Source organism: Cornus florida, unplaced genomic scaffold (genome assembly GCF_030987335.1).
Source record: "Cornus florida cultivar Cherokee Brave unplaced genomic scaffold, ASM3098733v1 CherokeeBrave_3.0.0_Hap2_Chr11, whole genome shotgun sequence".
Lineage (NCBI taxonomy): Eukaryota > Viridiplantae > Streptophyta > Magnoliopsida > Cornales > Cornaceae > Cornus > Cornus florida.
In genome coordinates this window covers 114,398,977-114,419,744 of record NW_026775581.1, presented here as the reverse complement: position 1 = coordinate 114,419,744, position 20,768 = coordinate 114,398,977, and the positions used below count along the sequence as shown (strand labels likewise).

Genomic DNA, 20,768 nt, shown 5'->3' with positions numbered 1-20,768 from the left:
TTTATGATTTTCGCATTCGGTGCTAACTATCAATCAACACAGAGCTCAAGTTAGTTGTCTTATCCATAAATTTGTTATAGTTTAAGAAAATACGGAGCTTAACCTAAAACATGGTACTATAATAGACATGATAAGAACATTATATCTTAAAGTTGGATAGTAGCAACATAAAACTATAAAAAGGTTAGTAAATGGGGGTCAAAAAATAACTTTCTATGAAAAAAGTTGGTCAACGTCTAGAACCTCATCCATTGTGTGACGGGCTTAAATACCGCAACTCCCGGTAACCCCCCTCTCCTTCCTTTCCAGAAAAGTCAAAATTTTCTCACCAATTTCCATTTCCTCTTTCTCTCTCTCTCTCTCTCTCTCTCACTTCCGAATCACACAGGAAATTGCTGAAACTGGTGGTAATCTAAGAATCCAAACATCCTGAGTTGAACGATTACAAGCGTGTAGGACCCACAAAGTGGCACCCACGATCTTCAATATACGGAGTATATATATATTTAAAAAATTTGGTTGTATATTATTGTCTTATGCGTTGAAAATGGTTGTTTTGTATGTAAATAAATTGATTTTTATATTGTGTTGACTGACAGGGAAGTTGGGTTTGATTGGAATCGGTGATAGTGATAAAAGGAGGGGAGAGATTGGAAGGGAAATGAGTACACCAGGCAAAGTAAAACAATCAAAAAAATCAAAGGCTTCGTCGTCTCTTATGGACAGAATGTTGGGTCTGCTCAGAATTCGAATTCGAAAAGGTATAAACCTCGCCGTTCGCGACGTCCGTAGCAGTGATCCTTACGTCGTCGTCAGGTTGGGCAACCAGGTCTCCGTTCTTTCAATCTATCAACCTTTTTCTTTTCTTGCCTTTTTTGGGTCTTATTTGCGGTTGTTTTTGGTTTATTTGGTTGTGTGTGTGTGTGTGTGTGTTTTTTTTTTTTTTTTTTTTTTTTTTTTTTTTTTTAATAAAAAAAATTGTTATATATATGATTTGATTGATTGATGACCTTGGGTTTTTTTTATTCTTCACTATACATGAAGCTGGGTCTAGAAGGGTTTGTAGCATCAAATATTTTGTATATTTTCTGATCCGTCATTTGAGATTTGAATGTTTCTTTTGGCAGAAAAGTTCATTTCTTTTAGGAGCAACCTATAGATAGATATATTTATTACAAAAAATGTTCTATTAAGTCAATAACTAGGAAAATTTGAAATCCTCTTTTAATTTCAAGTGTTGTTTATCAGAGATATAGAGATAAAGAGAAATATAGAACTGATATATATTGAATTGATATTGTATTGAACATGATACATATGATGATACAAAGAGGAGATATTTATAGGCTACAGATTAACAATGACTATCTAAAATACAGCAATAATCACGGCTGAGATTATGGCTGAGATCACTATAAAGCAGCTGAGATCATGGCTGAGATCACTGTACAGCAGCTGAGATCATGGCTGAGTGTAATGTTTATTATGTCAATATCCCCCTCGAACTCCAAGTGCTTAGAAGCACATGATAAACCACTTACCACTTACGGCAAGTGTGGTAGCCTTCAGAGAGCTCTTGAAAGCAAATATTAGAATGGAATAATAGAGTGGAATTTATCAATTGAGAGACGCACGGATGCGTATGACAGAGCGAGATTACCACTTGATAGAGTGGTATAACCACTTGAGATGCGCATAGGCGCATAAAGACCACTTTACGGCAGATGTGGTAGCCATGAGCTCTTGAAAGCTAGTAATAGACCGGAATCATAGAGTGGATTTACCACCTGAGGTGCTTGGGAGCACGACTCACGGATGTGTATGACAGAGCAGGATTATCGCTTGACTAGGAAGCACGGACACTCCGAAATAGGCAAAGAATCCGTGTCGGACACGCGTCGGACACGGCCCGACACGTGTCAGACACGGCAAAAAGTGTGTCTGGAATTTTTTATTTTTTTAAAATTTTCGGACACGGATTGGACACGGCACGGACACGCTTCCGACACGCCAGGGTGTGTGTCCGACACGCGTGTCTTATTTTTGGGGGTTTAAAAGATAATTTTTAAAAGAAAGTTGGGTTAAAGTACAAATATATAAAGTTATTTACTTACTTATGTGGTCAGAACATAATAATTTTAAACTTTCAAGGTTAATATGTAATTTTAAACAAAAGAGATAGATATTTAAGGCAGTCATTACACTATTACAAGATCAGATTCAAAGGACGGGGGTTGTGCTCTCTCAAACTGACGACGAAGCTCTGCAACTTCCTGCTGCAGATCAAAGCGACTCCTTCCAGCCTCCAGGTCAGTCTATCTCTCTCTTTCTCTCTCTCTCTCCTCTCTTTTCTTCCTCCTCCTTCCTCTTTTCTTTCTTTTTCTTCACAAACCCTAGTTTCTTTCTTTCTTCTTCATTTTTTTTTTTTTCTTTTTCCTTTTGCACAAACCCAGATTCTTTCTTTCTTCTTCATCTATTTTTTTTTTGTTTTTTTTTCGTTTTCCTTTTTCAAAACCTCAATTTCTTTCTTTTTCTTTTCTCTCTCCTTTTTTTTTTTCCCCTCGTTTTTCACTAATCCCAGTTTCTTTCTTCTTCATCTATTTTTTATTTTTTGTTTTTTGTTTTCTTTTTTCAAAACCCCAAATTCTTTCTTTTTCTTTTCTCTCTCTCCTCCCCCCCCTCCACTAACCCCAGTTCACAAACCCGTCTTCTTCTTTTCTGGTATTTTTCCTTTTTAACAGACCTTAATTTCTTTCCTAATTTCTTTCTTCTTCTTCTTCTCTGTTGTCTTTATTCTTGCTTTAAATTTTTGCTTGTGTGAGTCGTGACTTATTGACCTGTAAATGAATTGGATTTCATCTTTGATTTAATTTCAGCTATTGCATATGATTTATGAATCTGTAGCAAATAGGAATTTATTTTTTCTTTGCTGACTGTTCTTTCTTTGCTGACTGCTGTAAGTATGGATTTTTTTTCTTTTCTTTTTATGTCTAGGGAATTAGACATGTCATTGTCTACATTAGTTGCTAGTTGTACTCCTCAATTCGAACAAGATGAGAACAAACTACTTTGGAACTATGTCACACAATTAGAAAAAATTGGTGGTGGAGGAGGAAATTTTTTATTCAAATGCCACTTTTGTAATAACGAATTCAGGGGGTCTTATACAAGAGTTAAAGCCCACTTGTTGTAGAACACTGGTATGGGTATTCGTATATGTCCAAAAGTCACATATCAGAATATTGCAGAAATGCAAAAAGCAATTGAAGAAGCCGAATTGAGAATTAAAAATTCTAAACCAAAAAAAGTTCCTTTGCCGCCGTCTAGTGCATCATTGGGTGGTACTACTAGTCTCACTCAGGAGGCTTATGTACCAAAGAAAAGAAAAGCAAGTGGGGGTGCCATTGGGAAGGCATTTAATAATGAGGCTCGGGAACAATTGCACTCAGAGATTGCTAGGATGTTTTATTCCGCAGGATTGCCGTTTCATCTAGCAAGAAACCCGTATTATGTGAGTTTATACAACTATGCTGCAAATAATCCTCTGTCAGGTTATTTGCCTCCGGGTTATAATCTATTGAGAACCACTCTACTTCAAAAAGAAAAGGCAAATATTGATAGATTATTGCAACCAATTAGGAGTACGTGGAAGGCAAAGGGTGTTAGCATTGCAAGTGATGGTTGGAGTGATCCACAAAGGCGGCCTTTAATTAATTTTATGGCTATGACAGAAGGAGGTCCCATGTTTTTGAAAGCTGTTGATTGTTCCGGTGGAATTAAAGACAAGTTTTTCATTTCCAATTTGTTGAAGGAAGTCATAAATGAGGTTGGCCCCCAAAATGTGATCCAAGTAATTACAGACAATGCCCCAAATTGCAAGGCTGCTGGACAACTAATTGAAGGGCAATCCCTCACATTGTTTGGACACCTTGTGTGGTCCATACTCTTAATCTTGCCCTCAAAAATATTTGTGGTGCAAAAAATGTGGAAAAGAATGAAATTGCATATGCAGAGTGTGGTTGGATTCTTGATTATGCTGATGAGGTTACAATAATAAAGAATTTCATCATGAACCATTCAATGAGATTAGCTATTTTCAATGAGTTTGTCAGCTTGAAGTTGCTTTCAGTTGCAGAGACACGCTTTGCTTCTGTTATTGTGATGATGAAAAGATTTAAACTTATAAAAGGTGGTCTCCAAGCAATGGTCATAAGTGACAAGTGGACTTGCTATAAGGAGGATGATGTAGGAAAGGCCGATTATGTGAGAGAGAAGCTGTTGGATGAACAATGGTGGGGAAAGATTGATTATATCCTTTCCTTTACTTCACCTATTTATGACATGCTAAGGGCTTGTGATACCGATAAGCCTTGTCTTCACTTAGTTTATGATATGTGGGATATAATGATTGAAAAAGTGAAGATGGCAATATATAGGTATGAAAGAAAGCGACAAAGTGAAAGTTCTTCCTTTTATGAAGTGGTGCATGGGATACTTGTAGCTCGTTGGAACAAGAACAATACTCCGCTTCATTGCTTGGCACATTCACTAAATCCAAGGTAAATCATTAGATATTAATTTGTAAGCTAAAGAAGTTTTAATCTTAGTTTAGAATTAAGGAAATTAAATTATAAATTAAATGCATTCTCTTATTTATTGTAGGTACTATAGTGATGTGTGGCTTAGTGAAGACCAAAGTCGAGTTCCACCACACAAGGATTTAGAGGTCTCAAGAGAGAGAACAAGGTGCCTTAAAAAATACTTTAGTGACCCACAAGAGCGTTCAAAAGTCCAATTGGAGTATGCTAATTTTTCATCAAACTCGGGGGAATTTGGGGAGAGTGATTCTATATGTGATAGATATACCATGGATCCTAAAAGTTGGTGGGTTGTACATGGTTCATATGGTCCCTTGCTTCAAGAGTTAGCTTTGAAGTTGCTTGTCCAGCCTTCTTCCTCCTCATGTTGTGAGAGGAACTGGAGTACTTATTCTTTTATTCACTCATTGAGAAGGAACAAGATGGCGCCATAACGGGCTGAAGATTTGGTTTTCATTCATAGTAATCTCCGTCTTCTGTCAAGGAGAACCCCACAGTACAATGAAGGACGAACTAAGATGTGGGATATTGCAGGAGATGCATTTGATTCATTTGGTGATGTTGGGGTGCTTGAGGTTGCAAACCTCTCACTTGATGAGCCAGAATTAGAGGCGGTATTATTTACCAATGATGGAAGTGTTAATGATGATGAGATTCATGAGACAATTGATGATGAACAACAATAGATGAATGCTGATATGTTCTTTTTTTTTTGTTTTGGACTACCCTTTTGGTATTGTAAATGGTAAAGTCCTAGGTCAAATGATGGATGGGAATAGATAATAGTACACTGACTTGTTTTTGTATCTTTTTTGGGGGTTAGCCTTTAGGTTTTTGTGAATGTTAAGTGCTAACAGTACAGTCTTGAATGTTAAACAATCATGAATGTTAATAGTCATTTCAGTCTATGCTTTTGTATTTGGAGTAAAGTTGCAATGATGATTAAATGATACTAGTTATTATTCTAATATCTTGTTTTTTATTTGGTTTTATAACTCTGCAACATTGTTCTTTTATAGTTTATTAGTTATAAGTTATGATTTGTATATATTTTCCATTGTGAGGTTGATGAAAAATAGTAACACTCGGTAATTTTTAAAGTACTACATCATATATATATATATATATATATATATATATATATATATATATATATATATATATACACTATTCGCGGTGTCCGTGTCCTAATTTTTTTGGATTTGCCGTGTCGCCGTGTCCGTGTCGTATCGTATCCATGTCCATGCTTCTTAGCCACTTGATAGAGTGGTATAACCACTTGAGGTGCTTGGGAGCACATTGAGAGTGCTTAGAAGCACATGACAGAGCGCTTGGAAGCGCATGATAGATGACATAGCACTTGAAAGCGCATGATAGAAATGTCGATTATAGGGCGCTTGACAGCACATGATAGAGTTAGATCAATGCCGAGAAATTAGGCGGGCTGTACTCCGGAAATGGGAACTGGTCGGAGTACGCCCCCTCAAGTTCTAGAGGGATATCAGGAGCACCTAGAACTTGAATCTGAAATTGGGCCAAGGCTGGAATGAACTGGGCCAAAACCTTAACCAAACTAGGCCAAAGATTTATCTGGGCCAAATACTGAAACTAGGCCGATTCTAAAAATTGGGTTTGGAACAGTCCAAACAAGTAAACAAATATATATATATATATATATATATATATATATATATATATTTGAATTGTGGCAGACATGTGGGCCTGGATTTTTGACTAAATGATGGCGTCGGTTGGTTTGGGACAAAATGATGGGGATGATGATGTGTGGTGTTAATTTTCAAAGGATCAAAACAAATGGTATATGGATGAATTTTGTTAAGCAAGGGACAGAGAAGTGAGTCGTAGCTCTGGGTTGGAGAAAAGCCCATGTTTTCGGGTTGAGAAGTGAGAGGATCCCCGGTTGAGATCAGGTTGGCAATGAAACCAACGATGTGGGTCGCGATGAAGTTGATCAGCAGCGTGAGGTTGATCGGGTTGGCGATGAAAGCCGACGATGTGGGTCGGCGATGAAGCCGACGATGTGGGTTGGTTATGAAGTCGACGATGTGGGTTGGAGATGAAGACTGAAACACATCCGGCAATGGCGACGGATCCGGCGAAGACGACTGGTTCGGCCGACTGTGTTGAGCGATGCAAAGAGGGAAATGGCTGGGTCCGGCTGTGAAGATGGAGATGGCTGGGTCTTGCCGTAAAGTGGTCTTTATGCGCCTGTGCGTATCTCAAGTTGTTATACCATTCTATCAAGCGTAATCCTGCTCTGTCATACACATCCGTGCATCTCTCAAGTAGTAAATTCCACTCTATGATTCCATTCTAATAGTTGCTTTCAAGAGCTCTCTTAAGGCTACCACACTTGCTGTAAGTGATCTATCATATGCTTCTAAGCACCTCAACATATCGGATCTTCACAACTCCGGTACCGCCTTCTGCTCTAGATTTTCTCTCCAATGTGCTTCTAAGCACCTCAACGTATCGGATTTTCACAACTCCGGTACCGCCTTCCGCTCCGAATTTTCTCTCCAAACTCAAGTTGGTTTCTACTCTACCACCTTGAGTTTGAAGGGGGATGTTGACATAATAAACATTACAGCTGCTATTGTGATCTCAACCATGATCTCAGCTGCTGTATAATGATCTCAGTTGTTGTATAGTGATCTCAGCCGTGATTATTGCCGTATTTTAGATAGTCATCGTTAATTTGTAGCCTATATATATCTCCTCTTTGTGTTATCATATATATCATATTCAATACAATATCAATTCAATATATATCAGTTCTATATTTCTCTCTGTCGCTATATCTTTGATAATCAACATGGTCGGCTGCAGCAATCAGAGATGACGGGATGGCTCACAACAGAGAGTGTGTGAAGGTCCGGCGACGACAACGAATTTCGGCGGCGGGATCTGAAACAGCACCGAGTCAGCCGACGAGCAATCTACGGTGGACGGTAGAGAGTGGGCTTGGCAGGCTGTGGAGTAGCGGCAATGGCGATGAGCTACAACAGTGGGCTTGGCTTCGAATGATGGACACAGTCGAAGCTTCAAATCTCTCGCCTTTGTTTTAACTATGTTGACTGTAAGCATTCCGGCCGTGAGCATTCCTTCACCTCGCTTTTTCAAAAGTGCACCCACAGCGACATCCTGTGCCTTGATAAAGAGTCCATGGTCTTTGGGTTCTGTGAAGAGTGCTTTTAAAGCATTTGGCTTGAAGTCTTCTTCCTCCTTCAGAGTATATTCTCGACTTAGCCGAAGCTGCAGGACTAGATACCGGTCATTTGGTGATGGGAACAGTGGACCAATCGGATCAGTCTTTCCTGGACAAGAAACAGATAGAGAGTGGATACTTGCTGACTTGTGTCTCATACCCATCTTCCGACTGTGTGATTCACACCCACAAGGAAGGTGAACTCTACTGAGTGATGAAATGGGATACACCCGTCGCTAGATTGGAATAAATAGGGTGACATGAACTGATTGGTACATTTTCAAGATGATGGCGACGGCGGAGACGGACGGCGGTAGTGCACCGATGAGGAGAGGTCGAGACTTATTGGGGCAACGTCAATTCCATCGGTGAGGGAAAGCGCACTGCCGAGAAGTTGACCATGGACTATCATAGAGGTGCTGGAGTTCAGGTGAGTATTGCTGGGATTTTTAGCACTTATGGGTCTCGGATGTGCATCGATGACGGCCGGCAGAGGCAAAGCAGCGGGGAGTTAGATGGTCACAAAGGATGGGACGGCAGAGATCTGGCGATGATGCGGTGAGCGATGGCAGAGCCACGACCAAATCTGGTGGGTTGACGCATACAAATCCTTCGGGCGCGTGGCGAAGAGCTGGAGCGTGAATATCACGCGATTTGCAGAGGCCGAAGTGTACCCAGGTATGTAACTGGGTTTGATTGATGATGGTGGGTTTAAGGTTTTATAAACCTTAACTGTGAAGATTGAGGCCTTGAGGCTTCGGTGTTGCTGTTGATGAAGAAAATAAAAAAGAAAGAACTAAGGATTTAAAATCTTAGTTTTGTGGTTGACGCCTTGAGACGGCGTAGTGGGTTTGATTGAGAACCTTGGACCGCCACTAGAGATGAGGCTTATGCCGACATCTCCGGCGGTGGCTCTGATACCATGTTGATTATCAGAGATATAGAGACAAAGAGAAATATATCTCTAATAATCAACATCAAGAATGAGATTCTAAGTGTTGTCACTACATGAATTGGGAGAGGCTAGGAAGAAACTAAGCAGAGCTGAGTGACGTATATTTGGTTTTTCATCAACGCTGCCAAAGGGTAGGACCGGTTCCGGTCTTCCCCTTTAGACGGCAGCAGCCCTAGGTAAATGGCCCTTATCTATACCAAACATTTTCTGCAACTGGGAGGGAAAAGAAAAGAAATGATAGCGGGAGTCGTGAATAAAAAGAAAAGAAAGATGATAATGTTAATTTCTCCTCGTGTTCGGATAATTAAGGAAGGATGAGAAAGGCAAAACAGCGGTACCCACTTCAATCGTGTTTTAAAATGATAGCGGAGATGAAGGGGAGAAAAATTAATGGAAGAATTGTTCAGGGTGGTTTATAACCAGCACACTGGGGGAAGGATGGTCAATGGTGGGAGTCTAAAAATTGGTCTGGGATTCTGAAAAAAAATCGATGAAGAATCTTTATGTGATCAGTGGTTGTGGTTGTGATATTATATTTGGTCTTTCCTTATGAAGATCCTTTCTAGCTGCAGTAGAAGACTTACATTGCTATTAGGCAGCTCTGTTTTGCCTTCCACCATGGTTTCCGTTGTGGCATTGCACCTAGCGAGTGCAAGTTGGGGTCAGGAGACTAAAAATTTGAGCTTAAAAGGCAATTATGTATTCTTTTTGCTAGATTCTTCCTTCTTTAGGGTCTTAAGTCAATCTGTCATCCATCTAGGATTGTTAGATAGTAGAACATGTTGGTGGAAGTAGCTTTTTTAGTTGTCAACGCGTTTAAAGGAACTCAAATATTGGAAGTGTTAAGAAAGCATTGAATATTTTAAGCTCCTTGTCTATTATGTCTAGTGTTGCTTAATGGCAGAGATAAGATTGTGCCAATGTTCATAGTATTCAATAATGATGCTATACATGGAATTAAAAGTTGGGTATTTATTTAGATTCTAACTTCTACTTCCATAATTGTACTCCTAGAATATTTAAATTTTTCTGTGGACATTTGATTAATGTCTACTTATGAATTGTTTTCTTCGCATTTTAGAAGTGATTATTATGTTTTTGACACTGAGTATGGCTTTATTTCTTCTCTCAAAAATAGACTTAAGTACTCCAGATGCCTATCTGAGATTCCCTAGACACTAGTTTTGAGATTTCTGGTAGAACATCATTTCTTGTTAATCATTCAACTTTTATTCAATATACTTGTTGTCTAAGTTACCAACTTGCCATTTACCACACATGACATGGTTGAAATCCATGAGTTGTCCCCTAGATGGAGAACCTCACATCTACTGTGTTTGCATTCAAGAGGTAAAACAAAAGGAGTCAAACTGAGTAGACTGCTCTCTCTTATTTTCAACGGCTCAAGAAATGCCTTCTTTCTCCTCATATGGGTGTCAACTTTTATGCAGAAACTGAAGACTCGTGTAATCAGGAAGGATGTCAATCCTACTTGGAATGAAGACTTGACTCTTTCTGTTTCTGATCCTAATATTCCAGTCCATCTGGTAAGTTTACTAATTACTTTCCATATGACATAAAACTCTATTTGATAGAGACTAGGGATCTTTTATGATGTTATAAGATAGATTCCCTATTGTTTGTGAAGTATTCTACATGCTTGTGGAGGATAAAAATGTTAATGGATGACAAACAGTGACAAGATTTATTGTGATTTGCTTTTCCTGGTCCGATGTTTTTCATTCTAAAAGAATATGTCTGAATGATTCTTCAAGCTTCTTCGTACAAGTGCTTTGCAAGTTTGCAGTACTCAAAAAAATGAGGACCTTAGGATTAGTACTTTACATATATTTACCTCATAAAGTTCTATGGAACTCCCTATATGATTTTTGGAGCTAGGTTTGAAGTCTGACATATCAATCTAAGCATCTAATTTTCCCCTGTTTAATTTCCTTGGAGACAAGCTCTAAATTTATCAGTATTTTGATAGTTTTGTACTTCACAATTGTGATGATTTTCCTGTTAACAAACTTAAAAATATTCAGAACTAAACTATTTGATGTGTTGGTTCATAATCCTGGCACCCAGACTTGCCAAATGTTGCCGGTGGTTCCTTTTACCTTACTAAGATTCTGTTTCAACTGAGAAAACAGTCCTCTTTCCATCAGGGCATCAGACACCATCCAACAGAAGGGTATTGCAAACAAGATATTATTATTATTATTATTATTATTATTATTTTCTTCCCGAAGTTGGTGCTATGAACTACAAATGCTTCTAAAGAATTCAAACAAATTCGATTTTCATAATACTAACATTGAAACATTAAGATAAACCCAAGGAATTGCTTAAACAGCTGTGGTCATATAACATGATCTCTTCTCAAACTTTCACTATTATCCTTTCATGATTTTCCATTACTAATGTTTGTCATCTTTCGGCATTCTCAGACAGTGTATGACCATGACACATTCAGCAAAGATGACAAAATGGGAGAAGCCGAGTTTGACATCGTAGCGTTTGTCGACGCCTTGAGAATGGATATGGAAGGCCTCCCAGATGGCACAGTAATTACAAGAGTGCTGCCATCGAAAAAGAACTGCCTTGCGGATGAAAGCTGCGTTACATTTTCAGGCGGTAAGGTTGTCCAGAATATGTGCCTCAGATTGAAAAATGTGGAATGTGGTGAAGTGGAGCTCCAATTGCAATGGATTGACCTTCCTGGCTGCAAGGGGTTATAGAGTTCATGAATGGTTTTGTTTTTTTCTGGTTCTCGTCATTTTCCATTGTCTGTCTATAGCCTGGTTTTAAGCTTCTACCACCAGTTACTGTGTGAGTTCCATTGTGGGGTTTGACAGTTTGTTTACAAACGAGTAATACATACCTGTCTTTGTATAAAAATGTGCCCATTCGAACGGTCTGTAGCTCAGTATATGAAGTTGGACAATTTTGTTTTGTTTTTGTTTTTTCCCCTTTCTCCTGTCATTATAAATAGTCTCATTGATTCATTATTATTGCAACAAACAGTCTCAATTTACCAAAAGTTGCAAGTAATGTGACGCTGCAATTCTGGTGTTAAAATGATCACTTGACAGATGGGTTCATTATTTTGACGAAAATATCCTTTTTAAAAAGTAAATAAGTATATTAAATTTTCAAAAAATATTTAAAAAAAAAAACCAAAAGAACCAATACGGGCTAATGTTGGATTGACGTGAATGGGCCGAACTTTTAATCAGTACCATATGTGGTTTGGGTTTGCGCTTGAAAAAATTCCCTCTCGGAAGATGGGACATGGATGACAATTCAATTAAGTCGGTGAGGGTATGTGCGCCCACCTCATTGGGACCAGGTTGCAATGAGTTAAACGAGGAATGGGGCTTTTTCCAGTAGAGAAAGGAAACACTCATGAGTGACTCGGTGCGTGTGTGTGTGAGGGGTGGTGGGGTGGGTTTCCATTGCATAGAAAATTAAACCAACACTTCACTTACAAGATGCAACACTTGAAGCCTGAAGGTAAAGTTTTGAAAATAAAAACTTCCTTGTCTATTCAGATGGTATGCTTCAATTGTCGATTTTAGCATTGAGATTAAATGACTATCACAATTCTCGATTACGAGAGTTACTTGTGAGAGGAAAAAGAAAAGAAAAGAGTCAGTGAACCACCCTTTTCTTGTCGATAGTTATTTAGGAATTATTGTAACACCATTTGATGACTAATTATTAAAAATTCATTCTATGATAAGGTGAGTAAATAAGATTTCTATTGGGGTTATATCATTTGTATATTTTAGTACTATAAATTGGATTTTAGTGTAAATTCAGTGCATGATTGCATCTGCAATAGAATTAAATTTTAACTTTATCCAATAAATAGAGTCACCGAACGACTCTCTTTCCCTTGGGGCCATCCTTCACAGATTTTCCCAAATTAGGTCGACACTAAGCATGTGATCGCAATTTGCAAATCATTTATTGACACAAGTTGAGAGTGACCTGAAAAAGAAGGAATAAAATAATATTTAATCTGTGTCTGACCTTGAAGTGATGAAGCTGAGAAATGTAATAATGGGCTTGGGTCTACATATTCTTTCAGAAACTACAATTTGGGTCACTTTTCCTCACCATTTTAGGCCCATCCATTTTGCCATCAAAAGCTGCACTGGTTAGAAATGGAGAAAGCACATTGGCCCAACCACATTTTCCCCCATGTTCATTCACTAGTTGTTCCCCAATCCCTACTATTAGCTTTTCAACAGTTGGATCCATTTTTCCCAAAAATATAAAATAAAAATAGCATAAAATTTACCCTAAACACAATGAGCCATTGGACCAATGGTATAACCTCTTTATCCTCAAAGAAAAAGGATGGGTGGGTGGAGTTCTATGTGTGGTACAGGCATTGTGTACGTGGGTATTTTACCTAATGGTACAACTTCTCTGAAAAGAGGAGGGGTGAGGTTCGGTAGTGACATAGGCAACGTATGTGCGAGTACTTTACCTGATAAAATATATTTTTATATATATAGATAGATAGATATCATCTAAAAAAAAGGTTAAATTAGAGGTAATATTGTAATAATATAATCAATTTCACATAATTAGTAACATACATATAAATAAAAATGATTTTAGATATTAAAAAGGGAAAACAAAATATAAAACAAGTAGAATAAATACATATAAGCACAGCCATAGCCCATCAACAGCCCATGAGCTAAAAAGAGAATCCAAGACAGAAATAGGGAGAAAGGGAAGAGTGACTCTCCCCAAACAAGTACTTACAGACACACCACCTCCAACCAAAATGCTTTTTCTAAACTTTATACCACCTTTAATCCATTGAAGATAGAGCCACACACCAACTTACCAATTTATATCAATAATCACACCCATCTCTCTCTCTCTCTCTCTCTCTCTCTCAACACACAGCTCAAAACCAAGAGCAAAAAAAAAAAAAAAAAAAAAAAAGGAGAACTAAATTTAGAAACACCCCCCACCCCCACCCCCACCCTGCTGCTTTGGAGACTGCAAGTGCAAGCTTGTTCCCAACTCTCAAAGCTCTCCTTCTCCAATATTCTAAATTAAAATCTCTTTCATTCTCTGCTCACTCCCCACAACCCCATAAAACAAAACCCACATGCTCCTCCATTTTCTTCAACTTATCTACTATCAACACACCCATCTTCAACCATCAATCAATCTTCATTTTCTCTCTTTATTTCTCTCAGACATATACACAAACACATTCTTCTGATTTGTTAAGAAAACATGATCAGTCTATCAGACTTCTACCATGTCATGACAGCAGTTGTTCCACTTTATGTGGCCATGATTTTAGCTTATGGCTCTGTGAAATGGTGGAAAATCTTCTCCCCTGACCAATGCTCCGGCATAAACCGATTCGTCGCGCTTTTCGCCGTCCCTCTTCTCTCCTTCCACTTCATCTCCACCAATGATCCTTACACCATGAACTTACGGTTCATCGCGGCGGACACCCTCCAGAAGCTGATTGTGCTGGCAGTGCTAGCTGTGTGGAGTAAGGTGAGCAAAAGGGGTTGTTTGGAATGGACTATTACACTCTTTTCAGTTTCCACTCTCCCAAACACTCTGGTCATGGGCATTCCTCTGCTCAAGGGCATGTATGGTGACTTCTCTGGTAGCTTAATGGTCCAAATTGTGGTCCTTCAGTGTATCATATGGTACACTTTGATGCTCTTCATGTTTGAATACAGAGGCGCAAAGTTGCTCATCTCTGAGCAATTCCCAGACACTGCAGGCTCAATTGTCTCCATCCACGTTGATTCTGATGTCATGTCATTGGATGGAAGACAAGCCCTAGAGACTGAAGCAGAGATCAAAGAAGATGGTAAATTACATGTTACTGTGAGAAAATCCAATGCTTCAAGATCAGACATCTACTCAAGGAGGTCTCAGGGCTTGTCGTCGACGACGCCAAGGCCGTCGAATCTCACCAATGCAGAGATATATTCTCTGCAGTCTTCTCGGAACCCAACTCCAAGAGGGTCAAGCTTCAATCACACAGATTTTTACTCCATGGTCGCCGGTGGCCGGAATTCTAACTTCGGTGCATCAGACGTTTATGGGCTTCCGGCGTCGAGGGGACCGACGCCGAGGCCGTCTAACTACGAGGAAGAGGGTGGCAATGTGAATAAATCAAGATTTCATTACCACGCGCCGCCACCGCCCGGGAATTCGCATTATCCGGCGCCTAACCCGGGGATGTTTTCTCCCACAGGGGCATCCAAAGGGGTTGGGGCTAATGCAGCAGCCAAGAAGCCTAATGGACAAGCTGTGCAGAAGGCAGAGGAAGGTACAAGAGATCTGCACATGTTTGTTTGGAGTTCAAGTGCATCTCCTGTTTCTGATGTGTTTGGAAGCCATGAATATGGAGGAGGCCTAGACCAGTCTGCTAAGGAAGTCAGAGTTTCTGTCTCTCCAGGAAAAGGTAGTTTAATTAATTTCTAAACTTTCTATTTATTTAGTGAACTTCTTTCAGTGTGACGTACAGTTAATAATTAGATTAATTAATTTTTCTGATGGGTTTTTGTGATTGTGTTTGGGTTACTATGATCAGTGGAGGCTCACAGAGACAATCAAGAGGACAATTACATGGTGGAGAGAGATGATTTTAGCTTTGGTAATAGAGGTTTAGAGAGAGAAATGAACAACCATGAAGGTGATCAACATCAAAAAGGTGGAGGTGGAGATGGGAAAGGCAATAAGGCCATGCCTCCAACAAGTGTAATGACAAGGCTTATATTGATCATGGTTTGGAGGAAACTCATCAGAAATCCCAACACTTACTCAAGCTTGATTGGCCTTACATGGTCTCTGGTTTCATTCAGGTAATCAATCTATGAAAACTAGTCTTGGACATCTGATTTATTAATATTTTCTTCAAGAGTAATGATATTCAAGCTGAAAAATTTAAACCAAATAAAGAATCGAAAGCTATCCATTCAATTGATATGGTCAATCCCACTGTACTCTATTTAGTTTATCTAACGGACGGAGAATCGTCAATTCTTTATTTTGTTCAAACTCTTCGGCTTTTCCTTTAAAATCACTATCTCTTTAATTTGTTGGTTAATTTGTGATTTGGTGCAGGTGGAATGTTGAGATGCCTGCCATAATAGCAAAGTCCATTTCCATACTGTCTGATGCAGGACTAGGCATGGCCATGTTCAGTCTAGGTCAGTTCTTGATTAAACCACTTATTAATTCATGCTTTTCATCATTAAAATCTTTAAGAAAGCAAGTTAAAAGCAAAGTAATGAAACAGTAACAGTGTTGTGGAGATGATAATGCATGTCCTGTCTGCTACTATACACTTGCATGCTTTCTTTCTATCTTTTCTTTATTTTGTGTGTGATATGATGTGATAAGGTTGGGGACATTCGATAGTATATAAATGAAGTGAAATGACCTTTAAGGCTTAGCTTGAACAAAGCGTAGTGTGGTGGGTGATGATGAAAGGTGTTTGAAAAGGGAAGAAAATGTCTGTGGAGAGTGGGGGATGTGAGTGACTGTGTGTGTAGTGTGTGTGGTGGTGATAACATTGATTGATTGGTGACAGGTCTGTTCATGGCTTTGCAACCGAGGATCATAGCATGTGGGAATTCTATTGCAGCTTTTACTATGGCCGTCAGATTCCTTACAGGTCCAGCTGTCATGGCAGCTGCTTCCATTGCTGTTGGACTTCGTGGAGTCCTCTTACACGTTGCCATTGTACAGGTCATACTCCACATCCTCCCTCTCTCTCTATATATCTATATATATACACACACAGTCACCCACACCTATGTGTCTTGCCTCCTACTGACACACCAATCAACTTGAATATCTAATCTCCCAACATTTTACAATTTTAAAAGGCTATTACTACCTATATTCTTTTAATTTTAATAAAATATGACGTCATATGTAGTCCCATCGTGAATATGATAACCTAAGTGATTTTTTACTCATACAATATTCACTATTTAATTTATTAACTTCAATTAAATTTAGGGTAATGGTCAAAATTTACTACCTCCACTTCACTTTTCTGAGTATGGAGTAAGTGAATAGTGAGTGATGAAAATAGGAAGTGAAGATGGTAAGAGTTATGATTAACCCTAACTTTTATCATTGCCTAGAATGATGGTCATTAATAATGAGATTTTTACCACTTTACAACTGGTAAAAAGTAAATTCTCTGTCCTCACCCACCATTTCCCTTTAGACCAGAGACACACACATGGTATATCACATTGTGGTTTCAGTTACTTTTGGTCATCAGTCAAACATTGTAAATGTGAAAGAACAAAAACTTTCTCTCGAGACAGCAAGATAGACTTGGAAAAAGTAATTAATAGTAGCAGAGCACAATAAAGAAAAGGGAAATTAGAATAAAGTAGGGACTTGTTTAATTTATCTGTATTATTATTAAAATGGGGATGTTTGGGGACTTTTGTGTGGGACAGACATGCATGTCCTGTGTTAACATGATTTTACATTTCTTTTCTCTCTCTCTTTCATGTGCTTGGATTGCCAAACACAAAAAACAGGCTGCTCTACCACAAGGAATTGTACCCTTTGTCTTTGCCAAGGAATACAATGTACACCCTGACATTCTTAGCACAGGGTGAGTACAACATCTATATGATCTCTTTCTTTTCCTTTCCTCTCTTATCTTTTTCCTCTCTTTCCTTTTCCTTTCTGTCATGTACTGATCTCTCATGAGTTATTTGAATTACAGTGTCATATTCGGGATGCTAATCGCGTTGCCAATCACACTTGTCTACTACATTCTGCTTGGGCTATGAAGAGGAATTGAAATTAATGTTCAGAATCATGGAAATGGAACTCTTGCTAGCTCGAGAAAGAAGAGAGACAAGAAACATGGTGGATCAAGGAATTGGAAATGGAAATGGAAATATCAAGAAAGAAGAGAAGAAATAGAACCAAAACGATTTGAATCCTTTTTTTCTTTTCTTTTCTTTTTTTTTTATTTTTTTTTTATTTTTTATGAATTGTCTTTCCTAGTAAAGTTGTAAAATGGTGTTTGTAGTCAGTTATTAGGAAAAGAAAATCTCTCTAGTTAATTACATTTTCTATCATTTCTAGTCCAAGAATCTATATATGTCAATACAAAGCCACGTGAAAAATGACTGACTACAAGAATTTACTCCAACATTTCCTTTGAAAATTGCAGCCTTATCATGAAAGTTGTCATGAAAAAACAACCTTCAACTCTTGCAACAATATGGGATTATATAAATTTATATAGGGATCGTTGTTCAATACAATAAAAGTTTAATTGGATTTGATAAATTTGATGCACAAATTTAGTCTTGAATTTGAGAATGGTCAATTTAATTTATAAAATAACATCAAAAGTTACGTCTGTATTGTTTTTGACCCAACTATAAGTATTATTTTATTTCATCATTTTCTACGAAACAAATAGAAATCTCTCGAATCCCTCTAATATCTCTCGAGGTCTCACAAAATTCTAATGATAAATTATGTATCTTAACACCACCATGTCATTATTAACTAATGTGATAACATTAGTTAACAATGCAAATTTTGATAACACTTTACCTCAATTTAAGTATTGCCTTTTTCCTTTGTTGGGGTCACCAAAATAGTACTTTAATTATTTTAGTGAGAATTTGTTAGTCTTAGAAGCTTGATTAATTAATTACAATCTGAATTGATGGAATTAAATGGAGGGAAATTGATTGTGTTGTGACCTTATAGTGATCAAAGATCTTTGAGAGCTAGCTAAGATTTTAGAATCTATGTATATATGTATAAAGCTTGTATGTATATAGTGAATTTAGGGACCCTCCATTGCAAGAAGGAGCTTCATTTGATGTCGACTTCTTTCGAATATTGGGAGACAATCGTCACGTCCAAAGTCTCTTCCACTTTTTCCTTCGTCTCCACATTCTTTTCATTACATACCTTAACTTTTCTTAATTAACACATTTCCTTTTCACTCTTAATTGGTTGTGTTTGGTTGGTATAATTTCTAATATCATTAATTTTGACAATATATATATATATACCATTTCTTGTTGATTCATGAACTAACATTGGCCTCTCAAATAACTATACTTAAATCGCATCTTTTGAACTCAAGATGTTGTACGTATTAATGCACGTGTGCAGGGCATATAACAGCCTGTTTGGTAGCAGAGGAATATTGCAACTAAAAGGGTCAAAGGAAGGGGAAGAAAGGAGAGGAATATTGGAAGCAAAAGGGGAAAAAGAAGGGGGAGAAAGGAGAGAATATATTGGAAGGAAAAGGGTAAGAGGAAGATGAATTAATGAAGGTGTTTCACTCGTTTGGTAGAGGATAAGAGGGGAAAATTGTTATATATATATATATATATATGGTAATTAATTGTTCAGATATTTGCTTCTATGTGTAGAGTTGCCCATCACCTCACAAACCATGCATGCACGCTTGATAATTGGTGGTTTGGTTGGATTTTTTATTTGGGGGCTAGCAGTTGTCTACCTTCTGTTTGATTCTTGGTAACACATGAGAAACTATAAAATCATAATTGTGTAATCTAAGCTGGATGTGAGTCTTAGAATTTCAACTGTGATTGTTGTGAGTTTTATAATTCTAAAGATGTGAGTCTTATAATTTCAACTGTAATTGTTGAGTTTTATTATTCCAACTGTGTAATTATTTTTAACACTCCTCCGTTCTCATATGCACATAAATATGTACACAATTAAAAAAAAAAAAAAAAAGTAGCAACTCGCTGAAGTTGATTGGTTGATGAGATTTGCCCGACATAGCTGTTGATAAATCACATTCACTCAATTATATTTCACACACTATTGTCATTGTTGTTGGTATTATAGTTGTTGTTATTATTATGTACAATGTTCATGAAGGTTTGTATCAACGGAGGTGGTTTTGTCAAGATATTTCCAACCCACCTCATGACAAGTCGCTATTGAAGGAATCAATGTTGGGTTTAATGGGTGGCCAATTTAATTAGAGATCATTACAGCTTTTTAATCCACCCAATTTTATGTCACTTCAATGCATGCCCATATACAGGAAAAATGTGTGTTAAGTAAAGATCCATTTTAGGCAGCTTTACCCATCCGTTAAGTGCCCTCTTGTTGGATTTAAGCTAAATCAGAACTATATATATATATATATATATATATGGTTATAAGGTAAACCTCAGACGTTATACGTATCATCTAAATTCGGGTACTTTTGTATTTTGTAAGAGTCAAACTCAGAACGTCAGAATTAAGGCCCTATTTGGCATGCGTTTTGTTTTTGCTGTTTTTGTTTTGGAGCTGCTACAATGTCAATTTTGGCAATAAAAACATGTTTGGTGCGACCTTATTTTATTTTATATAGTGCTAAAATACTTCGTGAACAATGACTCAAAACCAAAAAGATATTTTTTTTCTTATTTTGACAACTGTTCATGCCCAAAACTATAACTGTGCGTGCTTTTGTTTCCGACATTTTCACAGTACAATATTGTTCCCAAACGTACTTTCAACTTTTTTTTCAAAACATTTTTATAACAAAAATACCGTATTTATTTTAATCAAAAATACAATACATAACACAAAACGCATGCCAAACCAACCCTGACCCTCAAACAAATTGGATAAAAGCTTAGCCCAATATCAGACCTGAACTTTAAATAAATAATGGGGAAAAGGTGATTTGGTTTGGAATTGGATGGAGCCAACCATTGGTACACCCCTATTATGGAACGATGTGCTTAATCATTTTTGTCCTCTCTTAATTAACCTCATATATTTGTTACACCCCTATCAAATATATGGTCTTCATATGCTTGGAATCACTTCAACTCTTATCTTCTGTCACGTTATAATCATAGAACATCATACAGTGGTTGTAAAATAATATAAACAATTAATTTTAAGGTCTGAAATGAAACAACACCAAACAAATTGCTTC

General features: G+C 37.7%; 3 protein-coding genes across 3 annotated transcripts; all 3 read left to right on the top strand.

Moving 5' to 3' along the window:
* The first annotated feature begins 323 nt into the window (after positions 1–323).
* LOC132283835 (protein C2-DOMAIN ABA-RELATED 4-like) lies at positions 324–11,743 on the top strand. Its single transcript, XM_059785863.1, has 4 exons — positions 324–494; positions 600–829; positions 10,234–10,329; positions 11,233–11,743. Exons 2-4 carry the CDS (start codon positions 662–664, stop codon positions 11,521–11,523), a joined length of 555 nt encoding a protein of 184 aa, XP_059641846.1. The 5' UTR covers positions 324–494; positions 600–661; the 3' UTR covers positions 11,524–11,743.
* LOC132283834 (uncharacterized) lies at positions 4,069–5,032 on the top strand. The gene is made up of 2 exons (XM_059785862.1): positions 4,069–4,559; positions 4,663–5,032. Exons 1-2 carry the CDS (start codon positions 4,069–4,071, stop codon positions 5,030–5,032), a joined length of 861 nt encoding a protein of 286 aa, XP_059641845.1.
* Positions 11,744–13,500: 1,757 nt separating the features above from the next.
* On the top strand, positions 13,501–17,922 carry LOC132283110 (probable auxin efflux carrier component 1c). The gene is made up of 6 exons (XM_059785006.1): positions 13,501–15,251; positions 15,381–15,651; positions 15,914–15,999; positions 16,383–16,540; positions 17,356–17,432; positions 17,547–17,922. The coding sequence occupies exons 1-6, from the start codon at positions 14,054–14,056 to the stop codon at positions 17,611–17,613; spliced, it is 1,857 nt and encodes a 618-aa protein (XP_059640989.1). The 5' UTR covers positions 13,501–14,053; the 3' UTR covers positions 17,614–17,922.
* Positions 17,923–20,768: the final 2,846 nt, after the last annotated feature.